This window comes from Eurosta solidaginis, chromosome 1 (assembly GCF_040869045.1).
Source record: "Eurosta solidaginis isolate ZX-2024a chromosome 1, ASM4086904v1, whole genome shotgun sequence".
In the NCBI taxonomy this organism is placed as follows: Eukaryota; Metazoa; Arthropoda; class Insecta; order Diptera; family Tephritidae; genus Eurosta; species Eurosta solidaginis.
Genome location: NC_090319.1, coordinates 393,181,251 through 393,194,447, shown reverse-complemented (window position 1 = coordinate 393,194,447; position 13,197 = coordinate 393,181,251). Strand labels below are relative to the sequence as shown.

The window sequence follows — 13,197 nt, the reverse complement described above, 5'->3', positions numbered from 1 at the left end:
TTGTTTTCATATATTTTTTTGCGAATATGCACACAACGAAAATGAATGAATGAAATAAACATGTTATTCCTCATTGGACATATACGTTTATATTTACATATATATCTTATCAAAAGCAAGCTACACAAGTGCGAAACGTACACATAGATCTCTTAAAAATTTGTTTTACGCCTCGATTCTGAGCGTTACCAGTAAAATAGTTCCAGAACATTATGTAACCAAATATCGTTACCAGTTCTTTTATTCGCGATTCTGGCCCAAGTGGTAACACTGTCATCATCAAGAAACTCACCAGTGTCTGTGGAGAAATTTGAATGGTAGTTTTCTTCGCTTTCACGGTTGCCACTTTGGTCCATTTGGACCAAAAATGGTCCCTTCCAACCCCATTTGGTCCGCTGGTTCCTTTTCTTCAATTTTGGTCCTTTTAGGCAGTAGCTACGATTGGTACTTTTCTTCCTTTTTCACTCAGGTAAAAATTAACAATATTGCCCAAAAATTCGCCACACTTTCGTTAGCCCCCATATAATTTTGAATTTACTTCAATGGAACTCTCACCATAAAAAATTGCTCAGTCAGTAAAATGTACCAAAACAATAACATTTCACCTAGGATATAATTAAGCCAGGCATTAAAAAGAAAAGTGTTGGCAAACACATTGTCGTTAATTGTTGATGAAATAACCGACTAATGAAAAAAAACTCTTGTTTTATAATAATATTAATAACGGCTAGATATTTCGATCGGTTATACAACACTATGTAAAATATATGAAAATAAAAATTTCTTCTCGCCTAGCATAGCATTGTGAATGATAACTAAGTGTGATATCTTATCTGTCAAATGCCTGACAGGATGTTCAATATGGCTACTTTTTAGCGTTTTGACAGGGTGTTCAATATGGCGCCGCCTATCTTCAGCGGGTGATAGAAAGAGATACAGAATGAGACAGCGATAGTCAAATACAAATCAGGTGATCCAATCACTTTGGAATTTTGACGTCTATGCAGAAGATATCACACTTAGTTATCATTCACAATGTAGCATAGCTTATAGCGAGCACTCTGTCGTGAGCCTAACACTTTCAAAACTTATACAAAGAAATTCGATGCATTACTTCTCGTTTGGAAATTTGATATTTAAATCTTTCTCACCCAGCTCAATGAGTTCAAGGAATTCCAGGACTATTGTGGTGTTAAGCCACGTAAGGTAATTTAAAACTAAGTATATTCGTACAAGAAATATTTTAACTCGAATACAGAAGGAAGCAAATGCAAAAGAGATTTGATTTCGGAAGAAATGTTTTGTATAAAATTATTCCCGTAGGTGCTAGCAGAACCCCTGAGGCCTGGGATCAAAACTCACACTTAGTAGGCTCTGATATGAAGTTTAAACGTTAAGGAAAAAAGTAAGCATCCATAAAAATAGCACCAACAAAATTGCCTAGTTTCATTTATGATTTACTCAGTTTCCCACATACATAGTTCGGCAACACCAGAACGCAAATTTTGAACCGTTTCTTACTAAAACCTAACTGCACTATACATTTTATCTCATTGCAATCAACAACATAATTCTAGAACGAAGAGCTTTATGATCAAAACTAGGTTCACAACGTTTGGTTGGTGAAAGATATAGAATTATCCTATGTCAAAATATAGTACCAATTTTGGTTGCATGCACATATATTTGTTTGTTCAGCCTGAATTAAAAGAAAGTCTTCACTGTGTTTTGTAAAATTTTATATGGAAACATTCTAAAATTTTGTATTTTATACTAATAAAATAAAACAAAAATTTGGTCCTTTTTTCGATGAATTTGGTCCCAAATGAAAACATGGTGTGGCAACCGTGTTCGCTTTACCGAAAATGTCTCACTTGTAGATACGAGGTTAACGAATAAAGGGCACGATGTGTATATGCATATTAGGCATGTTAGATTTCTACATAGGTATATTGTAATTTATTCTGTGAAAGTACATAGTGTAAACAAATATGTATAGCAAGAGGCAACACTTTTTTACTATTATCTTTACTTATTTGCGCTTACAATTCTTTATTTTTCAGTTTTGCCTTTTTCTAAACAACTTCTGTTGTGTGGTTATTTCGATGTAACCACCTACTTTTGTGCGTAAAAAATTGTCCGGCTACTTTCGCGGGTAGAATACCAAAAGGGTGTAAAAGTTTCCACATGATTTCGTTACCGTGGTGAAGAATGTTGTTACCACACTAGAATCGGGGCGTTAGTCTCATTGCTTTTTATTTGAGTTGGCAAATTCAGTGACTTTTGGGAAACAATGCTTTCTTTGATTATATTTCCTTCGTCATAGCGAATTTTATCAGTGACTGACTGAACAGTGACAGTCAATTACGGCTCTCCTCGCCGCAGAACTAGTAGCTGCTACAATATGAATGGGAGATTTTTCTTACTAATGCTAATATCCTGCTATCCAAATGCGCTTACAATGGTATCCAGCAATATACATATATGTACATATGTATCATCAAAAATCACGTATTCATCGTTTGGCGACATGTTGCAAAATAATTCACAGGCTCGTTGGTTCGTATTATCTTAGCTAATGGTTTCCATATGTGGTCGCTGTTGTGTGGTGGTAGCATGCTCGCTTAAACCACAAAGGTTTAAGTCCCGGAAAAAGTTACCTCAAATGCTTTAGATACAGTTTTTCTAAGCGGGGATACCTCTCGGCAGTGTTCTGGCAAACACTTCGAGTATATATCTGCCATGGAAAGCTTCTCAGAGATAATTCATCTATCTTGGAGATACCGTTCTTAGTCGGCACACAACATGTAGGAACCATCACAATGAGTCTGTTATAGTGATTTTTTCTAAGGTGTTCAATGACAAAATCTCATTTATATTAATATTTGACAATAGTAATTGAGTATTGCTCCTATGGCTTCCTGGGCGAATGTGCGGATATAATGCACTAATTCGGTACACTATAGATCTATAAGGATAAGCCAATCTATTGAGGCAAGGATTAACCGAATTCTCTAGTCTAACTCATTATTTTCTCTTACATTTATTTTGTATATGTATATATGTATCTTAGACAGAAATTGAACGATCTTTCCAAGCCTCATCTTTTCAAACTATAATACAGTAATAATTTTTTTGTGTGAACTGATTCACTTTGAGCCGGTTCGATTCCCTGATATTTATAACCATATGTACAAATCTATAAATGCATGAATATTGTAGCAAGTTGTGTGTGCGTTGTCAAAGCTTTAACTGTAATAATGTGCAAGTGCATTTTTTTCTAAGCCGTTTAAGTGTTCGGAAAATGTTTAAATTAGCGACTTTCATACATTCGCTATACAAAAATACATATTCATGCAAGCAAAATCATTTGTTGTAACAAATAAAACAAATAAAACAAATACAACAAATAAACACAGGTTTGATTTTCCGGAAATGCTCATTTATAGAAATAGCTTAGTGCGTTGCGTGCACATACATATGTATCTACTTGACTTCCATTTGTAGTTAGTGCTTAAGCTTGTATTATTCATTAACCCTAACTTGATGGTTATAAGAAGCTTATGCGTACATACATACAAGTGTTTGTAAGTAAACAGCTTTCAGTACTTCAGCCATAAATGCTAGCTTTTGCATTTGCATTGCATCATCAGGCAAAAAGAACATACTTGTCCCTACTTTTTTCAATTAATGTCTTCCTTTTCTAAAACAACAATGCCTTGTTGGTTTTCACCTTTGAATTTTGTGATCCTTTTGATTAGCCAAATAAATACTTTCTGATCAATTTTAAAATGATTTCTTTCGTCAATGCTTTTTTCGCTACATTAGATTAAGTTACTCATACGCCACGACACCTCCTATCAAGGCACTTTAGTATAGTTGTACCTTAAGGCCATGTACCACGTATGTATTTGGTAATTTCACGTATGAAATTGGTAATTGCATTCACTCAATGTGGCCAGCGTGGTGTACAGATAGTGTGCTGCACTAACTAACCAAAGGTCCCAGACTTATGTGACGGGACAGTTCACATCAAACTACCTTACACATTTTTATTGAAACAAAGTCGATTTTCGCAGTGGTTTAGCCAGCCCTTCCAGTGTGTTTCTGCCGTGAAAAGTTTCTCATTAAAATTATCAGGCATGGGATATGACGTTCGGAAACGCAGGTCGGAAGAGCTGTAAGAAAAATTTAAAGGCTGACCACCAGCTGGAAGAGAATATCGGTTTTAATCTCGTCGGAGGTATACCACGCGAAAATTGCATTACGTTATGAAGAATTATTTTGGGATTATTTCCGAATTTGTTTTGCACCAATTCAGAAATATTTCATAACAGCTTTTGAGACAAATTCGGAGATTATTTGGAGACAGGTTATTTAGGGACCATTTCGGAACTATTTTGGGTTTGATTTGAAAATTATTTCAGGAACATGTCCTGAAAAATGTTTATCTCTTTTTGATGAATTTAGAAAGTATTTTGCATTCCTTTGTGCTTGTTTTAGGATTATTTTAAGACTAATTTAGGGGACATTTTCGGACTGTTCTGGGCATATTCCCGTGTTACTTCGCTTTTTGCGGAATTGCTATATAATAATTTCGATATTGCTCGGAACAACCATCAGTTCCAGTCAATTCCGGGAATCCCTCAGGCCGTTTTTTGGCGTGATTCGTAATCTCGAAGAAGGATTTGGGACCACTTTAACTATCTTTATTTCAAATAAGATAAGCTGACATAATACGTATGTAATTCATGTTTTGAATTTTGTTTAGTACATATGTATTCTGAAAGAATATAAACTGAATCTGAGAGGTCCAAAAAACAATATTGATTTTGTTTTTAACTAACCCCAAAATTGTTCGATTCTAAAATTATATCTACGGCAATTCCGCAATACACCAAAGTAGTACTTACATTTTCTTGTGGTGGTGCTGAAAAAGTCGCAGAGTAATTTCAGCTGATCCCGAAAATAGTCCCGAAGTGTTACCGATATCCTCTCTAAGGCCGAAAGCCGATCCCGAAAAGTGTCCAAAGTAAGTCAAAAGTTTAGGTTTTAATCAACCGCCAATAGTCTCGAAAAAATTACTAAAATTGTATAGAAAACAATACCTAAATAGTAACAAAATAACCCAAGTAACTTGGAAAATAATACCGCCAGCAATCAAAAAATAAAATTCGTCCCAAAATTAAATTGCATTAACCAACTTCCGTCACGGTCCCGATGGTCCGAAATAATTCCAAAAAGTCCCGATATAACTTTTATATATTCCCGAAATAGTCCCAATATTAATTCCGAAACGGTTCCGGATTGAGTAAACGTGTTAAAAAAGAAGTTGAATGTGTGTGGTACTCAGGAAAATATTTGGATATTGTAACTATGAAAAGATACCAGCGGACAAAACGTTAGCAACGAGGCGAATTTTGATCCAAGTGAACATATTGGAAATCGTGGTCTTAAAAGACCTTCTAGGACGATGCTCAACAACGTAAGAAAACAACATATGACCAGAGAAAAGTATGCTTGATTGATGACAGCATCGTCCTGTTCCCACAACAGTTGGCACTATAATGACCCGGACCAATATCTGGTTAAACCTTGTTTGTAACTCCATGGATTGTAGGGAAATGATTTTTCGGTTAAGACAACAACACGCGCCAACGATACGACCATCAATATAATGCTAGGGGATCAACAAGTACAAGCACTTGATTGGAGCATGATCCTGTATAAAAAATCAACACAAATTTTTTAAAATTTAAATATCATACAACTTACCTCTTGACATTGAACTGGTTGAAATATCCAAAAGTTCGCATAAAAAATATTCATTATAGTTGAAAATCCTGTGCCAAGTAGTTTTGAGTTTATTTACTTTAAACACTTGAATGGAAAATTATTAAGTTACGATTCTCCAGCTTTCCAATCAAACTTCCATTTCAGCCTCAACTGTTGTTGTCTTGTTTGCTTTGTTTCTACCCTCCCAAACTTCACGATATTTTCTTTACTTTTCTGTGTACTCTTCCGTCCTGCCTATTTTACGTGCCAACCCCTTACTGTAAACTGTTTCGGCTTAAAATTGCAGGTCCTCAACAGGAGATGAGAGGCTGACAATTTGTCTGCCGATATTTCAAAAACACTGTAAATGATGCGACTAATCAACGGGGATTTTTTGACCAGACGGCCTTATGGATGTCATTTGATTTGTTGAGGTTTTGCTTATAATGAAACCAAATCCAACAAAACTCAATGGATACGAAAACAACGCCGATGGGTGGTGCTGCAGTTTAAGTGTCACAGACAGCTAGAAAATTCTGTGCGTGTTTAATAGATTGACGACCAAGTAACAAAAATTACAATAAATTTTCAAGCGTACGTTTATACGTTTGTTAGCGTCGGAAAATAAAGGAGAATACCAACACTAGCAAGTAAAACACTTTCTGCCTCCGCACTTCACCGAAGTAACGAAGGCGAAAAAAAGTGCAGCGAACTAATTTAACTGTTTGAATTAGCTGCAGTATTATCCGTTCCCTCCCGTCGCGTCCAGCACTTTTCACGTGTTTGACCTTTGCAATTTGCTCATAGTAATAGAACAGACACGACACGTACGGATTTGTACCTTCGATTACATCGACATATCCGTACACAAACGATGGGTGGGTAAAAATCGATTTTATTTAAATTTTGGACTCTCTTTAATATTTTAAAAGGTACTATTTATTTTTCAAGATTTTTATTACACCACAAATTTATTAAATATGTTATTCTTTGTTTTTTTTTTTCATTTACAGCATTCCACAATCTTTCCTACGCGCAATTCAGCGGAAGTTTTATCACATTTGACCCACCACAAAGAACTGAACACAGCTGAATCATGCAGAGCAAACTGAGCGCCTATTGGAAAATTCTTTGCAGTAATGGAATGCTAATGGAAGTATAAACGCAAAGTGAAATACATGAAAATTCTACATGAGGGTACGCTGAAATTGTGTACAAATAAATTATATTGCCGGCAACGCTTTTGGTATTTCCGATTACTAATTGAATCGTTTATTATTAAACATTTGGACAAAAGTGACATACTAAATGCAAGGTATAGTTTTAATCAAGACCTATTTATTGCCAAAACAACACATCCAACTTTTCCCTATACGATTTTATGGGCGATGGAATTTTGCGTTTATTTTTAAGAGGGCTTTTGTCCAGGACTTAATAGTTAATACAACATGTATTATTGCCGGTCCCAGGGCCGTAGAGAGAAAATCCGGGCCCGGGACTAAACAATTTACGGGCCCCTATACAAAATTCACTAATACATTTGATTAATTTGAATGTATGACGTTTTATTCATGGATCATTATTGATGGGTTACCTTAAAAAACAAATTTTTTGCCACATCAACTAAATTAACACAGAATATTTACTATTTATACTATTTTATTGTAACGTAGAAATAAAATTCTCTTTTAACAGCCACATATTAGCCGTGTTTTTTTTTTACACGCCTACACTGAAAGAAATGGTGCTAGTAAAATCAACAAATTAGTTCTGTTGTTCTTGACTTAACGGAGATTCGGTGAAATTGTTCGAATTATGGTTAATTCGACCGAGTTCTTTGTCAAACGAACAAATTAGTTTAGTAATTTCAACAGAAGAGATATTTTCGCTCTTACGTTAACAAAATTCTGTAAAATTGGCTGTCAATCTAACTGATTTTTCTGTTAACACAACTGATCTCACTGGTCATTTCAGCAGCGATCTACAGTCAATACATCAGCAAATTTTAAAGAGAATTTTACGCTCACTGCGCTCTCTACTTTGTACTTATGACGATGGTGTCACTTGTTGAAAAAAAAAATACCAAAATAAAAAAACATAAATTCCAAAAAACACACAAAGTGGGAAAGCAACAAAACACTAGTGATATCCTTCTGCGTAGTACACCCTTCTGCGTAGGCGGCCTTCGGCCGCACTTTAACCCTTAGCCGATCCAACACCGGCTACGCCATGCCATGACTCCGGAGTTTTGACTTCCAGAATTAAACATGCAGAATTTTGAAAAAGCAGAATTTTAAAAAAGCAGAATTTTAGAAAGCAGATTTTTTTTGCAATTTACAGAATTTTGTAATACAGAATAATGACACGCTCCCAATTAAATAAATTATAAAATATAAAATTTGGTGAAAGTGCGTTTAATAAAACAAAATAATAAAGTGTATATTTAATGTGTGTCGGAATATTTGATGTAAGCCCAATTGACGTTCGGTTAGTAAGTGCCACCGTGGTGTGATGGTAGCGTGCTCCGCCTGCCACACCGTATGCCCTGGGTTCGCACCCCGGGCAAAGCAACATCAAAATTTTAGAAATAAGGTTTTTCAATTAGAAGAAAGTTTTTCTAAGCGGGGTCGCCCATCGGCAGTGTTTGGCAAGCGCTCCGAGTGTATTTCTGCCATGAAAAGCTCTCAGTGAAAACTCATCTGCCTTACAGATGCCGTTCGGAGTCGGCATAAAACATGTAGGTCCCGTTCGACTATTTTGTAGGGAAAATCAAGAGGAGCACGACGCAAATTGGAAGAGAAGATCGGCCTTAGATCTCTTCGGAGGTTATCGCGCCTTACATTTATTTATTTATTTATGTATATGGCAACATAGGTACTTTCATACAAAGCTGTCGCAACAACTTTTTTTGTTCATTTGACTACTAAAACGATCAATTACGAATCAACGCAGTTGAATCAACATCTTGTTGCGATGGATAAAAATTAACAGAAATTTCAGTTGAATTGACCCGTATTTCGGTTGATTTTACCAGTCTTTTTATTTCAGTGTTATTTATTATTAAAATAGCACAAGTCCACAAGTTAAAAAGCACAAAAAGACAATTTTAGTCTTTACTATTATTTACGTTAGATAAAAAAAAGGTTACAGCGTTTTTGTGTCTGGTGAGAAATTTGAAAATGTGGACATGTGCCCTTTGAATAATAAAGTAGTGAAGTAGTAGCTTAAATTTTTCTTGGATGAGTCTATTTTTAATTTATATTGTTGTTGCTGCTTAACGGTAACACTCCCCGAAAGCTTAAGGAAGTGTTATCGATGTGGGCACTCACATGATGGAAAGAATGTTGTATGCTGCAGTACTAGCCCGACTCTAACGATTTGTTTGATCCCGTCGAATATTCGGATAGCTTTTCCTTGCTTATCTGATATCCAAAAGTAGTTACCGGCTAACAGTACCAGACAGTGCGAAGAAAAGCAGAAGTTTGATATCGATGAGTTGTCAAAGAAGGGCTCGCAACAATTGATTGAGACGTGAGTTGGATATGATCAATGGAACAGGAAGGAGGGTAGTTAAGCACTGGGCTGTAAAATCTATAAGACCCAATCCAAGCATTGCAATATTAGACTAGCAACGAGGTACAATGAAGCTGCATTGTACAATCTTCTGGTTTGCTAAGAGGAGAGAATCATTTTATAACATAAGACCTGGTACACTTTTCTCTCCCAGAACCGTCGCATCATATAACGGAACGGATCGAAAAGTGACTTGTTGTATCTAATTTTCGTTTTTAGAAACGTGACTTTATTTTTGTCTTTGTCTTTGTCTAACATAGCATTTGATGCCAAGAGTAGTTTTCCGATTTATTTACAATACACTCAAAAAAAGTCCCTAAAAATTTATGAAAACGAAGACCACGGTCGAGCACATTATACACTGAGCTAATTCCTACATGTAAATATTGTAGAAAACATTTAATCAAGTATTATTGACCGAAAAAAAACAAGAAAAATGTTCCCTTAAATTAATAAAATAAGTTCTTACTCATTAAATTAAAATTTTCCTCAATTTAAAGAAAATTCTTTTAGGAAATGCTTTCCGTATTTTAGCTATGTATTTTTTCTGAGTGTATTCTTCTCCTTTAATTTCGAATCACTCAGAGGGACACCTTTCAGTTCTGACTAAGCTGGCGGTGTTGCGCAACGTCATTTAGCGCTGCCATATAACTGTTGAGAGGAAATCAAGCTCAGACTTAACGGTATATAGGCAAACGTTTTGTGCTATCGAACGCGGTTTTGAAATCGAAAACGAGGTGATGTGCGCCATTTCTTTTTTTACTACCCATATTGATATTAGAGAAAACGTGCAAAGTTTACAAACGGCGATGGTTACTAGGACATGTTTCTGAATTTCACTTCTTCATCAGCTATAGTTTCTCGGGAGCTGAGTATTGAACTCGAAATCACCAACATTCATACTTTATACTAGTGTAAAGGCAGATGCCTTTAACCGTTCAGTGATATGAATTCCCCTTTTTACCTACTACCTTTTCCAATTCGTGGCAGATTTACCACGTCTAAGGGTGCACTGGAAAAGTCATATCAGTTGAAAGGCTGATTCCGCGACAAAAACGCAATTTGCCGCCATATTCGAGCATATCTGCAGGCAATGTCTCGTCAGATTGTGCTTCATAGATGCCTCCGGCTAAGAGAGCAGAGAGTGCTCTCTCCATAATCTAAGCACATGCTATACATAGGTTACCAGGTAACAGTTTTCTATGTGAATTAAGCACAGAGTTGAAATCTTCCCTCTTTCGCTATTTGGTTGTACCCCAAGCTCTTCATATTCACTACCTTGTGCGTATATTTTTTTCTTTTTAAGAAAACACCTCGCTTTCTTCTTCAACTTACGGCAGCATCCGCACACTCTAGTCGTTACATTCGAGTATATACAGCGTCCTTTTTCAGTGTTCCTTACCATCCAACATGTTACAATGTTTTTCTGGGCGTCAGAACCAAGTGCTCTCAGAGGGCTGCGTCGATGTAGTGATCCGACTCGGTGTAGGGACCGCGAACCGTACGAACATTTTAAACACTGAGGGCGTACCGTCCGCCTATCGAAACATGGACGATCTGGCTGTTTTTGATAGGGGGTAGCAATCTAGATTGAAAGATCTTTTTATGTGTTTTATTAGTTTTTGTTTTATTTTGTTGTTGTTGTTGTTGTTGTATTGACGACATAGGCACTCCGCGAATGTTTTGGGGTGTGTTATCGATGTTGATCCTCTACGTTCCGGTAACAAAGCACGATTTATATGACCACACTAAAACTAGGGCATCCCGCCCCCACCCCTCTATTTCTGATCTATCAGTGTATATGCACCATATTTCACTGTTACAAACAGTCAATTCGATGATAAAGCCCACGGACTCAATGATTGTATTAGGCGACTTTAACCTGCCACATATATCTTGGAATACCGTTGATCACAATATTGTCCCCGTATCATCCAAGATGCATAACAATGACTTTTTGGATGCAATTACTGATCTTTGCCTTAATCAGATCAACTTCTTTCCGAATAAGTATGGAAAATTCTTAGACTTAGCATTTGTTGACGACATATCTAAATTCTCTATAAATCGGTGCGAACCTCTTGTTTTGCCAGAAGACGTTTACCATCCTTCTCTTGATATAACTTACGAAATCATAAGCAACGAAGTCGGCTGCACTAACAAAACACGTATGTCTACCAAGTGCTTTGATTTTTCCAAAACTAATTTTAACAATTTAAATCAAGAGCTTTCTGAGATAACGTGGCCTCGATATAAAGAGGATGTAGAGCAAAACGTTTTGCATTTTAATAAAACCATTTATACTTAATTTGAAAAGCATGTGCCCAAACGCACATGCTCGTACATTGAACCAGTGCAAGCCTGGTTTATTGAAGAGCTAAAAGCTTTAAAAAATAAGAAATCACGTTTATTCAAATTATATAAGAGAACCGGTTTACATTCTGATTATGCACAATACGCTATATTCCGTCATAAGTATTTTGAACTTAATAAAAAGTGTTATAAAGCTTACATATGTAAAATCAAAAGAAACATTATTTGCAACCCCAAGTCTTTTTATGATTTCGTAAATTCTAAACGCAGAATTAACGGGTTTCCTTCTGCCATGAAGTTTAGAAATAGCATTTCCAGCGGCAATCAAGAGATTACGAATTTCTTCGCTCAATTCTTTCACTCTAATTACTGTGCTGTGGTTGATGCATCACCTTCAAGTTATCTATATGAGCTCCATTCTAGTAACTCAATATATGCTCCACATTTGTTGCCTGAAAATGTTCTATTACATCTAAAGAATCCTTCAAATGCGGTCCCGATTTAATCCCAACATGTTTTTTTTTTTAATGTGCGGAATACATTTACCAGCCCCTTAATGATCTGTTTAACCTCTCTTTAAAAAATCGCATTTTCCCGACGGCTTGGAAGGAATCTTTTCTTATCCCACTCCATAAAAAAGGAAGCAAGTCGGCTATTGAAAACTATCGTGGAATAGCAAAGTTCTCCACTATCACTAAGCTTTTAGAAGCAATCATTACTAATCACCTTACATTTTCGATTTCTACATTGATAGATAGTTCTCAGCATGGCTTTTGTAGAGCCAAATCAACCACAACCAACTTGCTTGAATTTACAACTCACGTCTTTAATAGGTTTAGCAACAATCATCATACCGACGTTATATACACTGATTTCAACAAAGCATTCGACAAAGTATGCCACTCATTACTTGTTCATAAACTCGAATTGCTTGGCTTTCAACCTGGCCTAACTCGATGGATCTCCTCCTATCTTTGCGGTAGAACTCAAAGAGTCATTTTTAAAAACATTTGTTCGAATGTCATCGATGTTCCTTCCTGTGTGCCTCAGGGCAGCCATCTCGGTCCTATTCTGTTTTTGCTCTTTATAAACTCGACTATAAAATATTCTAAAATTTTGATGTTTCGGACTCGCTCTTTGCCATAAAAAAAAAAAAAAACAGTTCTATCTTCTCTTAATAATTAAAAAAATATATTTATACTTTTAATCTATTGTATTTTGTGAATCTATATTTCTCAGCTGATGAGTTTCTCTGTAGCTGAGCGGTTTTAGATCTCGGCGCTTAAGAAGCCACTGCCTCTCAAAGACTCGGTAACAAAAAAAGTATAAATTATAAATGGAGCATAAATGGGAGTTGGGATATGGGATACAAACAAAAAAAAAAAGAAACTATGTTATGAATTAAAAAATAATAATAATAATAACAGGATTAGCCTGGTTTCATCGGGCCGCTTGAGGGCGGTGCGCTGCCGCAGCGTCCGAGAAAAAAAAAATAGGTATGTACATGCGATAAGCGAGCAGCTTGTATTGAAATAA

The 13,197-nt window shown here is 36.0% G+C and overlaps 1 protein-coding gene across 1 annotated transcript in view; it reads right to left on the bottom strand.

Annotated features, from left to right (window-relative positions):
• The window catches only part of aralar1 (calcium-binding mitochondrial carrier protein aralar1), a 59,737-nt gene extending 52,876 nt beyond the window's left edge, over nt 1-6,861 (bottom strand). The window contains exon 1 of the mRNA XM_067763621.1: nt 5,776-6,861. Within this exon, the coding sequence (XP_067619722.1) occupies nt 5,776-5,829 (54 nt within the window). The 5' untranslated portion in view covers nt 5,830-6,861. The remainder of the gene's footprint in view (nt 1-5,775) is intronic.
• Nucleotides 6,862-13,197: the final 6,336 nt, after the last annotated feature.